The following is a 23,896-nucleotide window of genomic DNA, read 5'->3' as shown; positions in this document are numbered from 1 at the left end:
TAATTTGGGGGTCCATAGGTAGGCCCAATTAAGATGTGTATTCTACACCGAGCCAGAATAGTTGGCTCCATACTGCTATTATTGAGGGATGTGTCATTTGGTTGATGTTGAACTTATTCATGTTCTCAAATGATATGTGAGTTACTCCTTTATTCTACGAGGAGTTGTGATTCATTGGTTATGTGCACAAATGGTGCGGTTCTATTTGAGCTCTATAGTGGAAGTTGAGCGTGATGAGTATTTGGGTATTGCATGATCGATTGCGTAATGGTTATGTTCTTTCAGGTTTTTGTGTGGCATTTTTTTTGTCATTTGCCTCTCCGTGGTAATTGATTCGGAGCATGGTGGCTCAGAGTATATAATATGAACCTCGTGTTAAAATCGAGTGATGGTTCTACGGTGTGTGATGAATTTTCAGCGTTTCGTTGTGGAGGTACTTGTTAATCTGGAGGGGCAGTTCTCTCATTTGAGTCATTTTTTCCATGACTAGGTATATTTGAATTGTTGTGTATTGGTGCACGGATGGCACGAGTTGTGGCTCTGAGTTATATTGGTGAGGCATGTCTATGGAACAATTGTGTTTAGTAATATAAGGTCATTGGACCTAGAATGGGTACTATCAGGTTTGATTTCGGTATATTCGGGAGTATAATATTGAAAGTCAGCTCAGAAAGGGATTATGGTTCTGGTTGGGGCGATAGGGCTCCGTGACTTGTTGATCTGGTAAGTGGTCATGAAATTTCGCGTGTTTCTTTATTATCAACAGTGTATGAAGGCTTTGGGATGAGTTTTGGTTCAATATGGGTTTAATACTAGTATGCGGTTGGTTTTGGAGAGTCACTGCAATCAGGAATGGTGCTACGAGCATGCGAGTTGTGTAATATGTTGGTTGATTATATCCGTGGTTATAGTTATAGCTCGATGCAACTTGTTCGAATTTATACGGTGTATAAATGTAAGACTTGTGTCTTGAAAGAAATTCTAAAGGTTGGAAATTAAATTCCAAGGTTTATGGGTTAGAGTTAAATTAATGAATTCAGTTGGATTGTGTTGTCAAGCCTATATGGAATAGGGTCACGCGGGTTCACCTTCGGGTACGTGTGTGGTAAGATGGAACAGTGGTTTGATGGCTTGGAAACAACTCTTGGCACGTTCGAGGACGAACGTATGTTTAAGTAGGGGAGAATGTAACGACTCGGCCGGTCGTTTTGAGTATTACAACCCAGTTTCCCCATTTACTTCTCAATTTGGGCTTTACAGTTGTTGTGTGACTTGCCGGGGCAATTGGTTCGGGTCCGGTGAGGTTTTGAAATGAATTGGAACACTTAGTTCCAAGGTTTAAATCTTAAGTTAAAATAGTGATTGGATGTCAACTTATGTGTAAACGGCCTTGGAATTTAATTCTGATGATTCCAATAGCTCCGTATGGTGATTTTGGACTTAGGAGCGTGTTCGGCAAATTATTTGGAGGTCCGTACTGGAATTAGGCTTGAAATGCCAAAAGTTGAATTTTTGAGAAGTTTGACCGGGGGGTTGACTTTTTGATATCGAGGTCGGAATCTGATTCTGGAAATTGGAATAGCTTCGTTATGTCATTTATGACTTGTGTGAAAAATTTGAAGTCATTCCGAATTGATTTGATGTATTTCGGCACAAGATATAGAATTTGAAAGTTCAAAGTTCATTAGGCTTGAATTGGGGCATGATTCGTGGTTTTAGCATTGTTTGATGTGATTCGAGACTTCGACTAAGTTCGTATGATGTTTTAGGACTTGTTGGCATATTTAGTTGAGGTCCCGAGTGGCTCGGGTGAGTTTCGGGGTGGTTTCTGACTATTTCTAGGCCATTCTTAGTTGCTGGTTTTTTGCCACAGAGGTATGCATCACGATCGCGGGAAAATGCTCGCGATCGCGAAGAGCAATTTTGCTGTTTGGGCACTGTGAATCGCGATCGCGGAAGCCTTTTCGCGATCGCATAGAGAAAAATTATGCTGCACTGACCCGACTTTGGAAGCTTATATCTCGCAATCTATAAGGAATTTGAAGATGATCTAAAAATAAAAGTTTTAGCCTTGATGTCTAATTTGCAGAAATGTAAACCATTTGTCATTTGGGGTTGTGTACAAAAGGTTATGGTAGATACACTATAGGCTGTTCGGGAAGAGTTTGGAAATCTCCGTTGCACAAGGCTGATTTTGGAAGCTTATATCTAGAAATCTGTAAGGAATTGGGAGATCAAAAACAAATGAAAGTTCTAGCCCTTGGTGTCTAGTTTTCAAAAAGCTAAACCAATTGCAATTTGGAATTTTGTACAAAAAGTTATGACCATTATACTAGAGGTTATCTGGAAGAGGTGAGCATTTGTTCTTCGCGATCGCGAAGCATTTTCCGCGATCGCGGAAGGCAAATTTTGGGCTGGAAATTTTTGTTCTTCACGATCGCGAAGCATTTTCCGCAATCGCGAAGAGTAAATGACTGGACAGAAGATATATTTTGAGGTTTCTGCCATTTTAATACATTTGGAGCTATGGAGCTCGAATTGAAGCCATTTTCACCATATGGATTGGGGTAAGTGATTCTAACTCGATTTTGGTTAAATTACACGAATCTATTATTATTTTTTTCAACAAATTAGTGTTTTGGGTTGAAAATAGTAGAAAAATTCATAGATTTTAATTGAGGATTTGAAGGTCGAGTTGTGATGGGATTTGAGTAATTTTGGTATGGTTGGACTCGTGGTTGAATGGGGGTTCGAATTTTGTGAGTTTTATCGGATTCCGAGACGTGGGCCCCACGGATAATTTTTGAGCTAAATTTTGGATTTTTGGAAAATATTAATATTTTGATATGGAATTAATTTCTATGATTTTTGTGAGCTGAATCAAATTAATTGTGACTAGATTCGAGCCGTTTGGAAATTGATATGCGCAGAATGGAATTTCTGGAGCATTGCTTAGCTTGCTCGACATTGGATTTGGCTTGTTCGAGGTAAGTAACGATTGTAAATCTAGTCCTGAGGGTATGAAACCCCGGATTTTGTATCATTATACTATTTTTAGTGACGCACATACTAGGTGACGGGCGTGTGGGCGTGCACTGTTGGGGATTTGTGACTTGGTCCGTCCCGTAGCAACTGTAAAGTTGCATACTTTGTTGAAACCATATGATACTTATATGTTTTAGAAAGAATTTCTATAAATTGGGTTGAATGCCATGTTTGGGCCTTGCGCCAATGCTGTTTGGACCCTTGGGGGCTATTTCTTACCATCCTCTCATTGTTTTCGATTGAAAATTTATACTCAATCATGTTTATACTTATTTACCTCATAACTCAGTTTTATGACTCTATTTTGATGCATATAAATGTTTTGGGCCGAATGCCCTATTTTATTGAAATACCCGAGTGGCTTGAGAGGTTTATGATTGAGTGAGGCCGGGGGCCTGATTTGTGAGGATGAGTGTGGATCGGGGCTGCCCGCCTGCAACATACTTTATTATTATGGCACGTGAGTTGTCCGTGCAGCACGTGAGTTGTCCGTGCAGATTATAGCGATTGGGCTGAAGGAGCCCCTCCGGAGTCTGTATACACCCCCAGTGAGCGCAGGTACCTACTGAGTGCGAGTGCCGAGGGCCGAGTGCTGAGTGACTGGGAAGCATGAGTGATTGTGAGGTATGCCCGAGTGGCAAAAGTGATTGTGAGGTATGCCCGAATGGCACGAGTGACTGTGAGGTTTGCCCGAGGGGCTGTATATGAGTGATGTTCTGCCCGAGGGGCTGTTTATGATTTTTATCATTGAGTTGTATCGCATTGGCATGCACACATGACATACATGCATAGAGATGTATTTTTTTCTCATGATGTACTGCATCACATCATTCATGATTTTTACACATTTTTGACAGATGGGCATAGTGATGCATTTGTTTTTACACGGGTTATCCGGAAGGAAAATGAAACATCTATTTATTTTTGACAAGATTTTGGGAGGAATTTAATGATTTCAAACTATTTATATTTTTGGCAAGTCCGGCAAAAGATTTGAGTTTTCACTGATGGATTTGAAAGGAAGAACTATTATTTTGAAATCATGATTTGGCTAAGCATTTTATCTCTGAGTTATTTCTCGTATTATTTGCTTATTATTGTTATGGACTGTTGTAGACTATTGGTTTTGGACCCGACATTGGTGGAAGCTCGTCACTACTTTCAACCTACGGCTAGGTTTGTTACTTACTCAGTACATGGGGTCGGTTGTACTGATACTACATTTCTGCACATTGCGTGCAGATGTTGGTTGTTGTTGTTGCTGTGCTCGATGGTTGCGGGACTTGAAGATGTACCTGCGTTCCTGTTGTAGCTGCCTTTTGTTCAGGGTAGCCTAGATTTATAAAAACTCTGTTTATGTATTATTCAAACAGACTATGTATTTATTTTATTTCCGCTTTGTATACTCTATTCTTAGAAGTTCATGATTTGTACTACCAATTTTTGGGGGATGTATAAGATTAAGATGTTTATTCACTTAAATTACTTTAATAATTGTTATTGGAATTGGATAATTGAAAGTTGGCTTACCTAGAGGGTTGGGTTAGGTGCCATCACGACTAGTTGGATTTTGGGTCGTGACACAAATTCCCATTTACAGGAATTTCTCCTCAAGCCCACTATAGACATCGAAATTTTACTACATTAAGATTTGGGCTAGATTATTATGTTGGGCGCCTGTAACTCGAGTCCATTTATGTTCATGGAGATCAAATAATCCAGAGAAATTTGCACCATCCTACGTTCGAGAATATTCTGATCCAGCCCTTGAATCACGGGGAACAATTTGGAGGAAGAATCAATGGATAAACAGAGCTGTAAACCACAATATTTTATCAATAAAAAAAAATTCTTTATACTTGTTTGTGATTGCAGTTTTATTTTTCTGCACAATTTTAAGAGAAAATAGTATGGGCTAGCCAGTTTTCGGACTGGTAATTGAAAAATAGCAAGCGTTTGCAAAGTCATTAAAAAATAACCATTATTTTACTACAACACGGAAAGTACTAACATAATATACTGGAGATTGGTGCATCTGTGTATGAACTTCCAGCGTATTATGTTGGAACTCCATCACACAGAAAGTTCCAGCATAATATACTGGAGATTGGAGCACATGTGTATGAACTTCCAGCAAATTATGATGGACTAGTATATTATGCTGGAACTCCAATATATTATGTTGGAAGTTCACATGTAAAAAATTCAAACTCCAGTATATTATGCTGGAATATATTCCAGATTTTGAACAATATTTTCGTTCAAATTTATCTTTACATGAAAAGTGACTAAATTTCGATTACTAGAGTGTTCAAATGAAGATGGGGTGCAACTCATTAACTATATAACAAATCACATACATGGTGAAACTCACAAAAGGAAAAATTGAGGTCGGCATGTTACATTCTCTTCCACTTTAGAATATTTGTCCTTGAAATGTGAAAAAGGGATCCATACCTTGGAAACGAGGCAATTGTTATTGAAATAATTTTAACATATCATCTAACTGATGGAGAAGGATGTTGCTCCACCGCCATAGTGGGCAGTTGTAAAATTTGAATTGAAAGATTATTGAGGAGAAAAGTTATCGGCCCTAATAGAATTAGGATTGGTACGTACTTTTGAAATTCACAACAAATATTGCAACTGTATATTTTTACTCAATAATCTTCTACAAAGATTTTTATTGATGAATATACGTAAGACAATCGAACTTATATGAATTCGTACAGTCAGTGGAATATATCAAGATATACATTTAGGGTGTGAATTAGAATATTGACAGCTGGTTAATAAGTTACTATGTCTATATATGTGTGATTAAATCAATTAAGTTTTAGTAATTACAAGATCTAGTCTTTTATGTATTAGTAATTTCATTAGTAATTACAAAATCAATCAGGAGAAGCAAGTACTACACCATTCTGACTATGCCAGCACCGACGAGCTATAGCAAAACCCAGCCAGTTTTCCTTATCGATGGTCAAATCTGGAGAAATGGAGGACCAAAGAAAAATCAACTATAAGGTTGAATCTGATCTAAAATGTCGCGAAATCAAAGAATATAATACGGGATATCGGTAAATAAAATACAGAAAATATTTGTAGAATCATTTTCTTCTATTTAAATTATTATTGCTCACTAGAAAGCATATCCTTAGCAGGGATTCTACTCCTCCAAAACACATTTCCTTTCTCGTTGGAATTACTAATTAGTTTATTATTTATCTATCTTGGAGATGTATTAAATTAAAGTAAATAGCTTATGAAAGGAGGAGTCATAGTAGTGATATAAAATAACATTGTGTCATGGTGCAACAAGGTATATTTAACCGGTATTTTACTCGAAGTCATATCCTGCCATAAGAAATTTATATTTTTATTGCTTTATCTTCAAATAATGAAAAAGGTTAATTATCGCTAAAAACGAAATTATACCGAAATTTCCTTAATGAAACCACGTATAGAACTAGTACAAGTAAACTTGGAAGTTCTCGAGTAATAGTTTGAGTGGTCTATTTTCTAGGATCCGAACGGAGGGCTATTTGTGTAATTAATCCTTGTGAAAGATTATGTAATAGTACAAGAACAATATGTCATGAGTCATGATTTTAATACACACATAATAAATACTATTATTGGCACTGGTGATTTCAAAAAATGCACACGTATTCATTTGAAAAATACCATTATTAGCATCTCAAGATCAGATGAAAAGTTATTTGTTAAGAACACAATTTCCATAAAGCTTAAGGTTAGACGTTAGATTTTATTAAAATTTATTTCTCTCATCATCAAATTTATATTGTTTTATATAGAGAAAAAGGTTAAAAATGTAAAGATATGATACATACACCAACAACAGATAATGATGATTATCCTACATATAATATAGTTGATGTGTGGCCAAAATGCTATATTTTTAGTACATTACTCGCCTTACATGTTGTTAGTTTAGTGGTTAATTGTGCGACATTTGAACTAAATTATGTTGTTTTATGTGTAGGAGCATCGGAAGACAAAAACGAATGAAAGTTACACAAAAAGAGGACAAAAATGTAAGAAAATAGCACAAAAGCATCAAGTACCCAAACCGTGCTACAGACCAAGTAAAGCCAGCTCTATAGCCTGTCTTACCATGATACAGACCAGGTAACGCCAGCTCTATAGCCAGCTTGACCGCGCTACAGACCAGGCGTAGCCAGCTCTGTAGCCAGGCTGACCGCGCCATAAGCCTGGCCTCGCGAGGTTTATAGTCCGGTAATTAAAAGTTGTGAATTAAAAGACTCCGACCCGAATTTGGACTCAAGGACTTCAGGCCTAGCCTATAAATACTCCCTAAATATGTCTAAGAAGGGAGGACATTTTTTAGAGCAGATTAGACCTAAAGGGGAGACGTTTTTGGAGAGGGGATTCGACCCAAGGAGGCAAGAACACGCTAGGAACAAGGCGGAGAATTCTTCTACGAGTTTTTCAGGTCCTTCTTCCTATTTTCATTATTCGTTATGAATTCTAGTATTGTGGTTTTGCATACTATTATGAATAAGTAATTTGTTATCTAGGGTTTTGATGGAACCTTTTGTAGGATAAATTCTTGTGACGTTTTTATATAATTGAGCTGTTGGATTTCTCTACTTGTTCAACTACGTGTTTATTGTTGTTGATTGAATGGCCATTAATTGACTGTGCCTATTTAGTGTGTATATTGCGAGCACTGTTTTAAAAGGCGTTTTCGGGGCGAGCCCTGGGGCGAGGCGCACCAAAAACGTCCCGGGGCGATGGTGTGGGGCGAAAGTCTCAAGAGGTGTCGGGCATACGCCTGGTCGTTTGAGGCGAATTTTTTTAGTGAGGCGTAAGCCCCAGAGATTTTTTCAAATTAAAACAAAATTTGTTGAATAAGTCCTTCATATAATACCCAAATTTTCAAAATTCAGATTGGTAATTACTCAAAAGTTTTAAAAAGGAACTAAAATGTATTAAATTTAAAAGTCAAGACCTTTTTTATTGATTGAAGCCCCAATTTATGATCTTTTCCAATTCTTTATCTAGTCTGCTAACATCTCCCAAAAGCAACGAATATTCAATTCTTTTTTACAAATACAAAGAGAACTACATTCTCCTTCATAGCAGCAAGTTCAAAGTTCAAATTGAATGTTAGTCATCCTTTTTATTCCTCCATGTAGAAAACTTTATTCTTTTCGACTCAAATTACTTGAACTTCTAAGTAGTGTATAATATATTGTTTTGACTAGTTTTTTGTGGGGGTGAAGCACATATATATATATATATATATATATATATATATGAAGCACATCTATATATATATTTTTCACATATTTATAGTTTTCTTCATTTTTTATGCAATTTTACCTGTTTATAAATATTTACTGTAATTATATTATTTTATAAAATATTAAAAATTAAATATCTATGGGGCTTACGCCCCGTGCCTCGGGGCTTACGCCTCGCCGAGGCATATGAAAAACGCATCGCCTTACGCTCATGCCTTTTAAAACACTGATTGCGAGAGAGAGTATGCATTTAGGTATTTGTTGAATAACATCACTCCCAACGTATGTGAGAGATCAATACGAAGGGTTTAAAGGCGGGATTAGAGATAACGAAACCTTGGTGCGATCGTAGTGAGCAGTGAATTAGTGTCAGCTAGCGTAGTTCGAGAGAATACGTCTAGTAAATTGTGGTAGTTGCTCGAGAGAGAGAGAGAGAGAGAGCTACGACACCCAAAGTACTTACGATCGGTAGAGAATACTTAGGTGAAATTATAGAAGACGTAGCGGGAAGGATTCCGATAATTGGGGAAATTATAACTCTAGACCTCCTTAATCTTTTCTCCAATCCTTAATATCTTTAGTTGTTAATCTACTACTTTAATTCGTTAGTTAATTAGATATAATAATCTTAATATTTATAATTTAGGAATTGTTCAAACTTATCTTCTTAGTGATAGTGAACAATTGTAGCTAAACCTTAGTTCTCTGTGGGATTCGACTCCGGACTTTTAGACCGGATTATATTTGCAGCGACCGCTTATTCTTTTTAGGACTAGAGTTGGGCGTGACCAAAAGTTTACAAAAACGTCTCGTATTACCCTGGTTGGTTAACTCGATAAGTTGTTTGGATGCTGGATCATCTTTTTCCCAATAATATAAGTTGTTGCAAAAAAAAAAATGGCGGGAAACTAGTTAATTTGTTTTCAAGAAATCTTTCAAAAGGCATTTTCCATTGGTTGTGATTCTATTTTGCTACGCTGTCAAACTTTCTAACATCTTTCTTTTGTACCCATGTAAATTGAACTTACCTTTCTACTATAATTATCAGTAAAAGCTAGCTGCCAAACATTAAATTAAAGTTGTCGTCACACCATAATTATTAATAAAAGCTAGCTGCAAAACATTAATTAAATTAAATAAAAGGAACTTAGATATTGATTGAGATTACCCCATTTTCCCAATCTGGCAATCTGCAATTCTGATTTCTGCTCCCAAATAGCTTAGTGGAGGCTCTCTGGATCATTTCTAACTATAGTTGCACAATCCAAGTAGAGATATCATAATGTGACTTCTGCCCCTAAAAAAGTTACAGCAACAATAATAACTATACCTCAATGCCAAACAAGTTGAGATCTGCTATATGAATCATCACCATGTTAATTACTCCATATATACTCATCTCCGGCCAATATTATACAAAATAAAAATAATAACAAAAATAAAAATAAAAAGTACTCGAAGTTCTTTGCATTTTCTAGCGACGCCTGCTCCTAAAAAAGTTAGTGTTGCAGAAATCTGTCAGCTAAAGAAAGTATAGCCCATACTTAACACCGTTCACATTTTTAACCTCAAGAAACGTTCCACCCAGGAAAACAAGCAAATTGACTCAGCTACTTAGTCAGATGATACTTCTGAAAGTTGCATTGTCTTCTCTGATGTATTCTCGTGCCTTGCTTGACCTTCAAGCTTTGATGGATTAGCAATTGCCTCTGATATGGCCTTTGGTAGCCAAAATCCAGGTCTTTCAATGGAGGCTGCACGATCAAGTACCAATGGTTCCCGCAATGTGATCTGAATGCCATCATACGTCCACAACATTAAATCTGCTTCACCTTTCAAACCCAGGGAGAACCATCCTAAGCCAGCGACCGCAATATCTATGCTGTTGACATCCCAGCTTATTCCGGATGCTTTTACTTCCTGCTTTTGCCATTGTCCCAATTCAGAAACTCGCTCCATGGAAATGGGAGGCTGTAGGATAAAAAAGCAGAACAATTAGAGAAACTGTGTTCCTTACAATCATCCTTTTTCTTTTAAGCTTGAGCAAATTGAAACCATCTTAGAGGAAATTCTCAAAAAAAAAAAAAGGAATAAAAAGGGCATCTCGATGTACAAAGCATCCCGCATTCTCGCAGAGTCGGGGAAGGGCTACAACCCAAGGGGTGTGACTTAGGCAGCCTATCCTGATGTAAGAATCAGTGGCTGATTCTACGGCTCGAACCCGTGACCTATAGGTCACACAGAGACAACTTTACCGTTAGTCCAAAGCTCCCCTTTAAATTCTCAAAAAGAGAATATCTTATATTACGTAATCCCCAATGATAAACCAGGTTTATGTGTGACGCCGAATAATCGATGGTGGGCATAAATTATATAGTGTCTAGATTTGATTGATGAGACGCGGGGTGGTGTTAACGAGAGGCTAGAGGTCTGGAGACATACCCTTGAGTCTAAAGGTTTCAAGTTGAGCAGGACCAAGACAGAATACTTAGAGTGCAAGTTGAGTGGCGTTACCCAGGAAACGGACGTGGATGTGAGGCTTGATACTCAAGTTATTCCTAGGAGAGACAGTTTTAAGTATCTAGGATCTGTGATTCAAAGTGATGGGGAGATTGATTAGGATGTCACACATCGTATCGGAACTGGGTGGATGAAGTGGAGACTCGCTTTAGGTGTCTTATGCGATAAGAATGTGCCATTGAGACTTAAAGGTAAGTTCTACAAAGTAGTAGTTAGACTGACTATGTTATATGGGGCAGAGTGTTGGCCAGTCCAGAAGATAAAAGTTGCTGAAATGAGGATGTTAAGATGGATGTGTGGGCATACTAGGTTAGATAGAATTAAGAACAAAGTTATTAGGGACAAGGTGGGAGTGGCCCCCGTGGAGGATAAGATGCGAGAGGCGAGGCTTCGATGGTTCGAGCATGTTAAAAGGAGAAGCACAGATGCCCCAGTCAGGAGGTGTAAGAGGTTGTCCTTGGGGGGTCAGAGGAGGGATAGAGATAGGCCAAAGAAGTCTTGGGGGATGTGATCAGGTGGGACATGGCGCAGCTTGAGCTAACCGAGGACATGACCCTTGATAGGAGGGTGTAGAGGTTGAGGATTAGGGTAGAATATTAGTAGGCAGTGGAGTGTTTCCCCATGTCTTCTTGTTTCAGTAGTATTAGTGTTAGTATGGTATTATTTTACCCTTAGATGGTTATTACTGCATATCTTGTATTGTATTACTTGTTATCAGTACTTCTTTCATCTTGTATCTTGCTACCTTAGTCGCAGTTTTCTAAATATCTTGTACTGTTATTACTTGATATCAATGCTTCTTTCTTCTTTTCTCTAGCTAAGAGTCTATCGGAAACAGCCTCTCTGTCCGTCCAGGATAGGGGTAAGGCTGCGTACATACAACCCTTCCCAGACCCCACTTGTGGGAATACACAAGTTCGTTGTTGTTGTTATTTGAAAGGTGAAAGATAGGAGCAGAAGATGGTGAAAACGAGCACCGGAGAGCGTTGTACAAACACAACTCATTAGATATACTTAAAGATGCAAGTTGCCAAGCTTCCTGGAGCAAATTTTCCTTTGGATATTAACATGGAAAACATACACGGAAAGAACAAAAACCGGCAAGAATTGGAGTATTACCTGCAATCTCACTCCGGCATGATTGTTCTTAAGCTCATCAGCATTTTCTGTCTTTCCGAGATGTAGAGAGACGCTTGGTGATGCCCAGACAGTGACATAGATTGTTTGTACTGAGGCATGAACTAGATCCAATCTAACTAAACCCCCAATATGTACAGTCTGCCCTTGCTGCAAAAAGATTGCACAAAATACATTTTAGAGTCCAAATATCTTTTGATCTCAGGAAAAAAATTGTGTTGCAGTCACATATATCTTTTTGACAGGTAAGACAATTTTATTAATTATGTCATTACCAAGGAGGTACTGATAAGTAAAAAATATCATACCCTTATCCCAGCACGTTAAATGTATAAGCATGTACACTTTACAAGAGAAATGTTTTCTACTTTACTTTCAAAACATCTATGATTCCTTTCAAGCCAAACTATCCAAAAAAAATGCATAAAGGAGTAGTATTCCATAACTTTCTTCTGATTTCCTTGCTCATCTTGCACCCCTGCAAAGTAGCTAAAGCTTGTTTCCCACTCCCTGGCATCACCAAATGGACACCATATATGTTCAAAATCACAGTCCATATCTGGCTAGTGAACTTGCAACGTAAAAGCAGCTGTCTTTCAGTTTTTGTTTCTTCTTCACATAAAAGCACCTGCTGCATAAATAAAAACCTCTTTTTTGTAGCTTATCTTGTATGAGACATGCCTCATGTGTTGCAATCCACCAAAAGCTAGCCACTTTTTGTGGGAGCTTTTGTTTTCCACAGCTTCTACCAAGGCTCCTTCTCCAAATCATTGGTCCCCTATCTTTTGCAAAAGTATGGTAACAGGACTTACAGTGAACCGACCATTATTCTTCCCTTTCCACCATATAGAATCCTTCTGATTTTCAACTTTAATTTGGTTTAAAATATGTAAAAGGTGTGTAACCTTTCTATTTCCCAGTCATTATAATTTCTTCTAAAATATTCTAGCTTCCAACCATCAGTGAACCAGCTTTGGCCAATAGTGCTTTCTTTCTCAGTTACCAGATTGAACATATCCGGGAACACATCCTTAAGATTCCCATTATCCAGCTACTTATCTTCCCAAAGTCTGATACTTGCACCATCTCCTATCTTCAATTTAATTCTATCCAGAAATTGGTCCTATAAACTTCGCATTTGTCTTCAGAGGGCCACTCCATATGAGTTACTCACAGGTTTGGTGCACCAATAGTTCTCCAATCCATACTTGGAAGTGATAACTTTTTCCCAAAGATTCTCTTTTCCATCATTGAATCTCCAATGTCATTTGAACAAAAGACTTTTATTATGAAGTCTCAAATTCTTTAGCCCCAAACCACCATCCTCCTTATTCTTCAACACAGTACTCCATTTAATCGGATGCATTTTTTTCTTATCATGACATCCTTCCCATAAATAATTGCTCCGAATTCTGTCAACTGTGTTTCAGTCACATATCTCCTTACCTGCAATATAAAACTAAAAGAGCTACTAAAGACTGAGGGATGAATAAAAGGAGCCATCTGAATCCCAAACTATTCGATTAGGGGTCAGTTTACAAAGATTTATCGTCACTTTGTCAAATTGCTCTCCTTTTCTAAGTTCATAGCCCTTGCGGTAGCTTCATCAATATTACCTACCAAATAAAAGGCATGTACCTATTCCTAGAGCAAAGATTCTATCTTCATTTGTCACATCAAAATTTCATGTGTTGAAAGACTATACTTCCTCCGTTCCACTTTATGTGAACCTATTTCCTTTTTGGTCCATTCCAAAAAGAATGACCCCTTTCTAAATTTGGAAACAATTTAGCTTAAACTTCCAATTCTACCCTTAACGAGAAGCTTTTATAACCACACAATACTCTGGACCCCTTTTTGACTTGTTTAGGACCACAAATTGCAAAAGTCTTCATTTTTTCTTAAACTCCGTGCCCAGTCAAACAGGTTCACATAAATTGGAACGGAGGGAGTATATAACAACTATTGCCAAAATAGGCACATCAGCAAAGAAAGAAAAAGGGTATGAAATTTCAAGGTAGAGGCACCGCATCACAGGAAGTAAAGTGAAGTAAACCTTCAGTTAAGAGGCAACTACAAACTACTCCCTCTTTATCTTCTCCAGGTTACTTCGGTGGTGGAACCAGATTCCTAGGGAGAACCTCAATGTTGTTAGCTAAGTTGTTTCACCTATTGTTTCAAGACCCAAGAGGCAGTAAACTCGGATGTAAGAAACACAGAATACATTAACCCTGTCGACCATTATCATACACAATAATGCTATTAGTAACAGGTGCCAAACTATTAAATTGACACACTTTTTACACTTGACCCTTTACTCCAGAAAAGAAGATTCAGTAGACAAGTAAGAAATTCATAGGGAGGAGGAAAAGATGTTCTCCGGTGGAAAAGAGAAAATGAATACATCAGTCTTTTAATGGAATTCCCCCGATAGAATTCAGATTAAGAGCCTGAAAATTAACAGTCACCAAACAAATTCAGGGAGTGGCCAAAATCAGAGAAACACTTTTCTAGCTAATTGCACCAAAGTATAGGCAAATAGAATATTTTCAAATATGCTTTCCTTTCTTTGACAGACCTGTTAAAATTTTGAATAAAGTAATTATTTAAATTTTGCGAGGATATGCATTATTCACCAATTACGATGTATAAGCAAGTCCAGAAAAGGTACGAATAGTAAATTTTATATGCTGAATTTCTATAGTATTGAAGGAAAACTTAATGGGTCATGGGAAGATCAGAATGTGCAGTAGTGCTTAACTGCAACATATGTAGAGATATCCATACCTATTCATAAAGTTCAAGTAATTAATATATGGTCAGTAACCGTAAGGTTCAAACAAGTACATCCTTAAGCAGTTTATCATTAAAGAGATTGTATGATGGGCTGTAAAACAATAAAGTAAATAAGAGAGACTAGCTTACCTTAATTCTATAAGTTCGAGGTTGTAGCTCTTTTCGTATCTCGACCATTTTCTGCTCCTCCCTATTCAATCGCATGGACATAAGATATGGATGTAGGAGGCCAGGAGTGTCATACATCTTTGCCTTGGCTGACAATATTCCTCCAATCCTCAGGATTCCTAGAGTAGTTCCAGGTACAGCAGCTTCTGTAAGCTTTGTAGCTTTTACTCCTTCCTTTTTAGCAAAAGCATTGATTAATGTAGACTTTCCTGCATTTTGGGCCCCAATAACCCACACATTTCCTCGAGGACCAGCCAAATCTTTAACAAATGCCAGCAAATTTCTAACACCTAAATCTTTACGGGAACTTACCATGTAAACTCCACTGAGCTTAGGTGCTCCATTAGCTTTAGCACGGTGTCGAACCCACTTATCCAAACGCGCAGGGGAAACTTGAGAAGGGAGAAGGTCAACCTTGGTAGCCACAAGAACAAGCTTTGGCAACTTTTTACTTTGTTTCAATCCATCCTTGCTTAGCTCTAATGCCTTAAACAAAGATTTAGCAGCCCGTTTCGGAAAAGATCCATCAAAATCAACGCAATCAACCACCATAACCACAACCGTGGCATCAGCATTGCCAGTGGGTCTCATCAACCTAGTCGTAATCAACTGGTCAAAATCGAAGTCAGGTATTAGGTTCTCGGCCATCTCATTTTTCACTTGTCCATAGTTCCTCAAGGAATGGCATCGAGCACAAACCGTGACCTCCTCCTCTTTCTCTCCCCTAGCAGCTTCTCTCGCCATCCTTTTCTTCTCCGCTTTCGAGACCCTTTTCTTCTTTCCTTTCTCAAGAACCTCCTCTGTAATGTTGCCATAACCTAACCCTGCTGGCATAAAACCATCTAGCTCTTTCAAGTCATCGCCTTCTTCTTCCAACTCTGAATCCCAATCATCAAATCCATCTTCACTCCCCGAGCCCATTTCGTCACCTTCACTTTCTTCCAGTTTCCCCTCAATACAATCCCCAAACTCCTCCTCCTCTTCTTTAACCCCACCATCACCAATAACATCCTCATTATCCAAAAAATCATCTACATCTTCCCCACCAAAGATATCTATTTTGCTATCTTCAACCTTCCTTTTCTTGAAATAACCAGGAAGATTTGGGTCATCATCTTGCATAAAGATTCCACAACCAGGGCATATATTGTCCTCATTGTTCCTCCCTTGACTCAATAAGAGCTTAAGGTTACTGTCTTTTCTTGAAAAACTACTACTTCTGTCACTTCTCCTTTTTGATTGAGTTTGAGTGGCCTTTATTGCAGATAAAACCATTGGGTAAGGAATTATTTTTTGCCGGCATCCTTCTTTCTTGTTGGTTAAACCTGTTTAAATAAGTTCATAGAGGGAAAATGTTCATTATGTTTGTTGCCCTCGTTTGTTACTTCATTGAATATATGTAAAATGATTGCATAAAAAAGGACAGTCCGGTACAGTAAGATGGTTCGAACTCGTGACCTCCTGATCACATATGAGCAACTTTTCCAGTTACGTCAAGGCTCCCCTTCAATGGTTGCATACTAGAAAAGAATTGAAAGGGGAAATTGGATAATACCTGTAAAATGGAATTGGGGTACCAAGAAATTATTCTTTGTTTCAAAGGTGGAACAGCTTAAAGATAAATAAGAAGAAGAGGTAGCTGCTGCTGTTGAAGTTGAAAGCAGTAGCGCCATGGCTGTGCAAATATTATATGCCTTTCTCCTGCAACTAAAGTATCATGACCACCATATCCGAGAAGTAGAGAGAACGCAGTGCAGTGTGTTTTTTAGAGTAGGGAACGGTTCGGGTTAGTTATGGATCGGTGCAGGATGCGGATCGGTGCAGGATCGGGCGAGTATGCCGGGTTCGAACTAGGAAATTAACACAAAATGACCAAACTTTGCAGAATTTTGAGCTTTATTGGAATGAAAGTCGGGACATTTACGTCATTATAATAATTCGAAACAAAGTTGTGAATACAGTCAATACACACAAGCAAGAAATTTGCTAGGAATGTCCAAGGGCGTTTAATATTTAATATACATTTTTAAAAGTAGTTATTGTATAATTTATTTAATATACATTTTTAAAAGTAGTTATTGTATAATTGTGGGGCAAAGAATATTCAACTGATCACTTTTTATCGGGTGAAAAAATTATTTGCACTGGATATCTATACAATATCATGTGTTTGCATACATGTATTTCTTATTTAACTATGGTTAATTAATATTGTATAGGTCAAAATCTACCCTACAATATTTAAGACAAGATAACGCTAAAGGGAGAGTCTTCAAGCCGTCATCAGTCGAGGTCGACCAGAAAGCAGCGAGGTTCGTGGTTGAGATGTCAACAAGGGTCGAGGTCGAGCACCGTTGGCAAAGCTGTAACGGCTAGTTTTCGAAATAGGGTATTAAAGAGAATATTGTAGTGGATATTCTCTACACTTGTACTATTAGGGTTTGTTAAGAAAATGTCTCATATAAATAGAAAAAGTGACAAGGGTGGAAGGCATGTGACATTCATTACTTGACAAGAACAAACTTTTGATTGAATATTCTTTCTCTCTCTTACAAAGATACAAACATTACATTTTCATCTAGATTCTTCCATCAAATCCGAAAATAATCCGAAAATACACCCTTCCATCAAATCCGAAAATAATTCGAACATTCTGGGATTTGTCTATCATGCATCATTGTCAGGAGGGATAATCATCTAGCTCATACTTTATTGGGTGAATCACTCCTTCTATTTATTTAAACGTCATTTATTATTATTCATTGCTAGTTATTGTTGCATTGTTGCTCATACTTTTTGGAATAATTAATGCATATTGTTGTCGATCCTCCATCATATCTGACTAACATTAGTCACTTTTCCGGAAATAACATCTAGAGATATTATTACTAACTAAGCTTAACCCATTATTATATAAATTAAACTGTTTAAACCGAAAGTTATACTTTTTGGTCAAACAATTTGGCGTCGTCTGTGGGGATTTCTTAGTTAAGCTTTTAGTTTCTTCTAGATCTACAGCCAACACGAGCCTCTAACGTAAAAAATAAAAAAAATTTAAAAAAAATTTAAAAAAAAAGAGAGAGAGAGAGAGAGAGAAGAGAAAGCAAAAAAACAAGATCTCATTTCTTTGTACGTACAAAATCCTAACATGGTAAGTAACCGAGAAAAAAGGGCGAGATTAATCAATAACCTCCCAACTAACCTCATGAACGTAATCAACGAAAGCTGTGAAACGGCAGACGAAGGCGCAACGCCCAATGCCTCCCCTAGGGGAGATGGGTCATGCCTTCTCATTGCAGCATCATAAAGTCTCTTGGTAATGGAGTATCCACATCTGTGGGGGAGGAGACGCCCCCGACTGTAAAAAAAAAAAAGCTCCTCGAAGCGTGGCTAACCGATACGCTAACTAGCGTACTCAACAAGCCCGCCCGGGACGCAGCCACAGGAAATGCAAGAACTTGCATCATACAACCAGTAAACGAGCAGCTCAACCAACTCCCTCCTCCTCCCTCGACAAGTATTACTCACAATGTCGCTAATAATGCAAGCGATGACACTCTCGCAACCATTCTAAAAAGGATAGAGGAAATAGAGAATGAGAACAGAGCACTCCGGGACCAAATGAGAGAACACCAAGAAAGGATCAATAAGATACCGGGTGCCTCTAAGCTTTTGCCGAAGATATATGCCGGCCGATTCATCGAGCAGCCTTATAGTGATGACGCCGCCCCACATGCCATACCAAAAACCTTTAAAATGCCGCCCTACCTCAGGATATATAATGGCACTACCGACCTAGAAGATCATGTGACTCACTACGTCACCACCGTGAAAGGCAATGACCTCGCCAAAGAACAAGTATCTTCCATTTTGTTGAAAACATTCGGTGAAACCTTCACATGATGAGCGTTAACATGGTTTTCGCAACTACCTGCGCGCTCCATTAAAACTTTCGAAGAGATGACCGACAAGTTCGTAATGGCCCATGTTGGGGCCAAGAAGGCCGAGGCGAGAGTGAACGACATATTTTCTATTAAACAGTCTCCGGGAGAGGGATTGAGGGACTTCCTCACTTGTTTCAACCAAGTAAGGATGACCTTGTCGAACGTGTCTAAGGGGATGGCGGTCGCAGCCTTCCAGAATGGGCTGAGCAGGGATGGTTCGAGGGCGACTAGAAAGCTATTAATTCGACTGATGAAGTATCCCCAACCACTTGGGATGAAATACATAACGCATATTGTGCCGAGGTCCTAGCAGATGAGGACGACTTCAATGGACCAACTCAACGACTGACATCGGTATAGGTCAAACCCAGAAAAGATCGAAGAAATTATACCAGAAGAGACCTCGCAGCTCTGTGACCTAACAGGGAATGACATCAACTGTATGTCAGAGCGGTCGTTGCGCCCTCCTCCCGCCATGAAGAAGGCCCGCCTAGATCAAGACAGGGACTCACCAGAATCAAAGAGGTCTGCCCCCTTTATTATCTGCTTACAACTTTTGTGTGTCACCTACAGAGATAGTCTATACCCTCAAAAAGTTCAGACCAAAGTTGAAATGGCCACAAAAGATGAGGTCAGATCTGAGTACCAGAAAGTCAGACGTCCTCTGCGAGTTCTACCAAGAACGAGGGCATAAAAATGAAGATTGCATCGTCCTGAGGCATGAGGTCGTAAACATATTACGACAAGGATACCTCAAAGAGTTGTTGAACCACCAGGGAAAGACCAACTTTGTCAGAGGACGTGAACAACATCAAGGACCGCCGAAACCGCCCTCACCAACTCGCACCATTCACATGATCATCGGTGGTGACGGCGATGCTTCCATCAACAGCGTGAAGTTCACCATTACTCACAAACTCAAACAGTCAATCACCCGCGAACGGTATGATGAACTCGAAGAGAGTATCATTTTCGATAAGTTGGATACTAATGGTTTGGCTTTCCCTCACTATGATGCCCTTGTTATTACTTTACGAATTTTGGATACCGATGTGAGACGCATTATGGTAGACGATGGGAGTGGCGCGTGCATTATCCATCCTCGAGTACTTGCACAAATGAAACTCAAAGATAAGATAGTGTCGTGTTGCATCACGCTAACTGGTTTTAACAATGCAGTCGAGGGAACATCTAGTGAAATCACACTCCCCGTTCTGGCCGGTGGCGTCACTCTGGAAACCACGTTCCACATCATGGCCCAAGATACGGAGTACAATGCCATAATAGGGCGACCATGGATACACGCCATTTCCATCTTATATCAGGTCATCAAGTTCCCGACTCCTTGGGGAATATTCAGCATACGAGGAGAACAGCGCACATCCCGGGAATGCTACCACATCGCCCTAAATAGCACAGTCACTCAACAAATAAAGTACAAAGAAAAAGAGGCATAGCAATCAACAGGGTCGAGATCGATATGTGACGATAACGAGGACGTTATCAGAAACCCTGATATGGTCGAAGTTGTAGGATCGACCGTAGAAGACCTCGACCCCATTCAATTAGACCCTGGCGACCACAGCAAGAAAGATTACATCGGCTGCAAACTTCAGGAACCAGGTAAATTCCGTCAATTCTTAACTACTAATGCAGATTTGTTTGCTTTCAGTCATGCAGATATGTCGGGTATCCCGAAGAAAATCGCCACACACAAACTGAACGTCGACTCATTCCACCCCAATGAGACAGGTAGACATAAGTTTAACTTCGCTGTCAATGACACGGTACGTGAAGAGGTGGAAAAACTATTGGAGAATGGCCCCATCAGGGAGTCGAAGTACCCCTAGTGGGTCGCTAATGTGGTAATGGTTAAGAAGAAGAATGGGAAATGGCGGATGTGTGTGGATTTCATAGCTTTAAACAAAGCATTCCCAAAAGATTCGTTCCCATTACCCCACATCGACCAACTTATCAATGCAACAGCCGGGCACGAACTACTGAGCTTCTTGGACATTTATTCAGGTTATAATCAAATCCTCATGGAAGAAGAGGATCAGGAATAAACCACTTTCATCACCTATCAAGGGACGTACTGCTACAGGGTCATTCCCTTCGGGTTAAAGAACGTGGGGGCGACATACCAAAGATTGGTGATGAGGATGTTCAAGGACCAACTCGGTAAGACGATGGAAGTCTATATAGACGACAAATTGGTCAAGTCCAAAAGGAAATAAGATCATATCGACCATTTGAGAGAAACTTTCGACATACTCAGATGATACGGAATGAAGTTGAACCCCAAAAAGTGTGCGTTTGGCGTGGCCTTAGGAAAGTTTCTAGGTTTCCTGGTATCACAGAGGGGAATCAAAGTCAATACTGACCAAATCAAAGCCATCGAGGGGATACTGTAACACTTGACCACTAAAAAGCAAGTTCAAAGGTTGACTAGCCTGATCGCCTCCCTATCAAGGTTCATTTCACGATCATCGGATAAATGTGAAAAATTCTTTGCCGTACTCAAGAAGGATAACGAACTCCAATGGACTTTGGAGTGCGTCCAAGCCCGAAAGGGATTAAAAGCATATTTGTCATTGCCACCACTGCTTTCAAAACCAGAGCCTGGAGAACATCTCCTCGTGTATCTCGTTGTATCCGAAGTAGCTATGAGCGCAGTCTTGGTTCGAGAAAACAAAGGTACGAAATCCCATATCTATTATATTAGCAAAATATTAGTCGACGCCGAGACGAGGTATCCTCACTTCGAAAAGCTGGCCTTGGCCTTAGTCATAGCTTCGCGAAAGCTTAGATCATATTTCCAGTGCCACCCCGTCTCGGTCGTTATGACCTTCCCCTTGAGAAGCATTTGACATAAACCCGAGCTATTGGGAAGGCTGGCCAAATGGGCCATCGAGCTGAGCGAGCACGATATCACGTAACAGCCGTGAACATTGATTAAGTCACAAGTGCTCGCTGACTTCATCGCCAACTAAAACGCAAAAGTAATGCCCGTAGTTGAGAGAGAAGCCTCTCAAACTTCCCCCCAAACACAAGACCTTTGGGTCCTATACACCGATGGCACATCCAATGCGTTAGGGGCCAGACTGGGACTCGTACTCGAAGTCCCAATAGGAGAACTGATTCTCCAGTCCATAAGGTGCCCGAATATGACTTACAGTGAGGCCGAGTATGAGGCCGTAATTACAGTACGAGTGAAGACGGTTAAAACTACATTGTGATTCCCAACTCGTAGTCAACCAAATCATAGGGACTTACCAAATCAAAGAAAAAGATTGCAAAAGTATTAGACTGAAATATGCAAGCTGCTTCCCGAGTTCGACGAAAGCCAGCTCGACCAAATTCCCCGAGTACAGAATGTTGAGGTAGACGGCCTTGCTAAACTGGCCGCAGCCACCAAAAGCATCTCAACCGGAAACATGAACATAGTCCACCTCCTTAACTTATCTCTTTATCAAATTGAGGTAAGAACCGTAAGCTAAACTTGGGACTGGCGCAATCGTATTATTACATATTTGTAGGAAAACACACACCCAGATGATAAAAAAGAAGCCAAGAAACTGAGAATTCAAGCGGCCAGGTACAGTATCATCCACAATGACCTGTATAAGAGGACTTACAATGGCCCTATGGTAAAATGCCTGGGCCCAAACCACATGTGGCTCATCCTGGAAGAGGTCCATGAGGGCCATTTTGGAGCTCACTCCGGCAATCGGTCTCTAGTCAGATGCCTCATACGGCCAGAATACAACTGGCCCACCATGAAAAAAGAGGCCACAGAGTTTGTGAAAAAATGCAAGCAATGACAAAAGTACCCCCCGATGATTCACCAAGCGGGCGAACACCTCCACTCGGTCACCTCACCTTAGCTGTTCATCAAATATGGAATGGACATTATGGGCCCCCTCCCGGCAGGGTGAGGTAACGTGCGATTCCTTTTGGTTTTAACTGACTATTTCTCTAAGTGGGTGTAAGCAGGAGCATTCGCCCAAATACGTGAACAAGAAGTGGTTGCCTTTATATGGAAAAACACATGTCGGTTCGTCCTCCTCAAAGAGTTCAGCTGCGACAATGGACCCCAGTTCACGGGAAATAAGACCGCCGAGTTTTTGGAGAAATGGCATATCAAAAGGTACTCTCGACGCCATATCACCCCGCGGGCAACAGGCAAGCAGAGTCCTCTAACAAGTCGATACTAAACATCATGAAGAAAAAACTTGAAGACGCCAAAGGACTGTGGCCAAAAATATTACCAGAAGTACTATAGGCCTATCGAACAATGCCGAAGATGAGCACAAGGGAGACACCATACTCTTTGGTCTATGGGACCTATGCAGTAATACTAGTCGAGGTCGGAGAGCCCAGCCTAAGGTACTCCCATGAGAGCAGATCAATGAACGACGAAAGCAGAGGCAACAGCTCGACGAACTTGAGAAACGAAGAGACATGGCCTACATAAGGATGATCGCCCAAAAACAACAAGCAGAACTCTATTATAACAAGAAGGCAAAGGTTAGGCCGCTCAAAGTCGGGGACTACATATAAAGCGTCCCCCAAGTCGCACTCTTTCTTCCCTCACTTGAGTTTTGTCCCAATTGGGTTTTCTCAAGGAGTTTTTTAATGAGGTGATGAAGGAAACACTTCAAGTCGGAATACACAAAGATGGGGCTAGGATGGTTAGTTCATTGCTCAACCTCTCATGCACTCTCCAGGTCAACCAATAAATTGACTAGATAGACTAGGACTGGGATTGGAACGCCAGCCAATGCCCGAAAATTTGTAAATTTCTCCAAAATGTACGACCAAAGCAACAATGCTTAAAGTTTACGGTTTTGACAAACTTCTCACTTATCGAAACACCTACTGGCCCTCGGCCATAATTAAACTTAGGTTATGTTCGACCTTGTTCGAACTAACACCTACTGGCCCTCGACCATAATTAAACTTAGGTTATGTTCGAACTAACACCTACCGGCC

At 39.7% G+C, this 23,896-nt stretch overlaps 2 protein-coding genes across 2 annotated transcripts; one reads left to right on the top strand and one right to left on the bottom strand.

Moving 5' to 3' along the window:
- Window positions 1-9,690: 9,690 nt before the first annotated feature.
- Window positions 9,691-16,790, bottom strand: LOC107794738 (GTP-binding protein BRASSINAZOLE INSENSITIVE PALE GREEN 2, chloroplastic-like). Its single transcript, XM_016617264.2, has 4 exons — window positions 16,513-16,790; window positions 14,919-16,282; window positions 11,976-12,143; window positions 9,691-10,307 (listed from the first exon to the last, which is right to left on the bottom strand). The coding sequence occupies exons 1-4, from the start codon at window positions 16,628-16,630 to the stop codon at window positions 9,951-9,953; spliced, it is 2,007 nt and encodes a 668-aa protein (XP_016472750.1). The 5' UTR covers window positions 16,631-16,790; the 3' UTR covers window positions 9,691-9,950.
- Window positions 16,791-19,527: 2,737 nt separating this feature from the next.
- Window positions 19,528-20,358, top strand: LOC142177056 (uncharacterized). The gene has a single exon (XM_075245516.1). It carries the CDS (start codon window positions 19,528-19,530, stop codon window positions 20,356-20,358), a length of 831 nt encoding a protein of 276 aa, XP_075101617.1.
- Window positions 20,359-23,896: the final 3,538 nt, after the last annotated feature.

Source organism: Nicotiana tabacum, chromosome 23 (genome assembly GCF_000715075.1).
Source record: "Nicotiana tabacum cultivar K326 chromosome 23, ASM71507v2, whole genome shotgun sequence".
Lineage (NCBI taxonomy): Eukaryota > Viridiplantae > Streptophyta > Magnoliopsida > Solanales > Solanaceae > Nicotiana > Nicotiana tabacum.
Note: the sequence above shows the minus strand (reverse complement) of the source record. Positions and strands in the feature narration are given on the sequence as shown.